Source organism: Pterocles gutturalis, unplaced genomic scaffold, assembly GCF_000699245.1.
Source record: "Pterocles gutturalis isolate BGI_N339 unplaced genomic scaffold, ASM69924v1 scaffold35502, whole genome shotgun sequence".
Taxonomy (NCBI): domain Eukaryota; kingdom Metazoa; phylum Chordata; class Aves; order Pterocliformes; family Pteroclidae; genus Pterocles; species Pterocles gutturalis.
The window spans coordinates 1-264 of NW_010108955.1; the positions used below are offsets into that span (position 1 = coordinate 1).

General features: G+C 65.5%; 1 protein-coding gene across 1 annotated transcript in view; it reads right to left on the bottom strand.

The window, feature by feature from the left end:
• Positions 1 to 44: 44 nt before the first annotated feature.
• Positions 45 to 264, bottom strand: part of LOC104461287 (N-acetyl-beta-glucosaminyl-glycoprotein 4-beta-N-acetylgalactosaminyltransferase 1-like) — a gene marked incomplete at both ends in the record, with an annotated part of 1,108 nt that continues 888 nt past the window's right edge. The window contains one exon of the mRNA XM_010072818.1: positions 45 to 211. Within this exon, the coding sequence (XP_010071120.1) occupies positions 45 to 211 (167 nt within the window). The remainder of the gene's footprint in view (positions 212 to 264) is intronic.

Below are 264 nucleotides of genomic sequence, written 5' to 3' on the forward strand. Positions count from 1 at the left end.
GTTTTCCAGCTGGGAAGTGTCCCAGCAGAGGGGACCCCGCGTACCATTGGGCTCCCGCGGGGAGCTGCCGCAGCCCAGGCGCATGACGATGGGCGCGTAGGCCAGCTTCCCCTCCACGCAGTGCTTGCGGATGCTGTCCAGGATGTTGGCGGGGAAGTGGATGTGCAGGTCGCAGAGGAACACGATGCTGTGCCCATCCTGCGCCAGGGGACAGACACAGGCAGGAGGGTCACAGCGAAAACGGCTCCAGGAGAGAAGCCACGG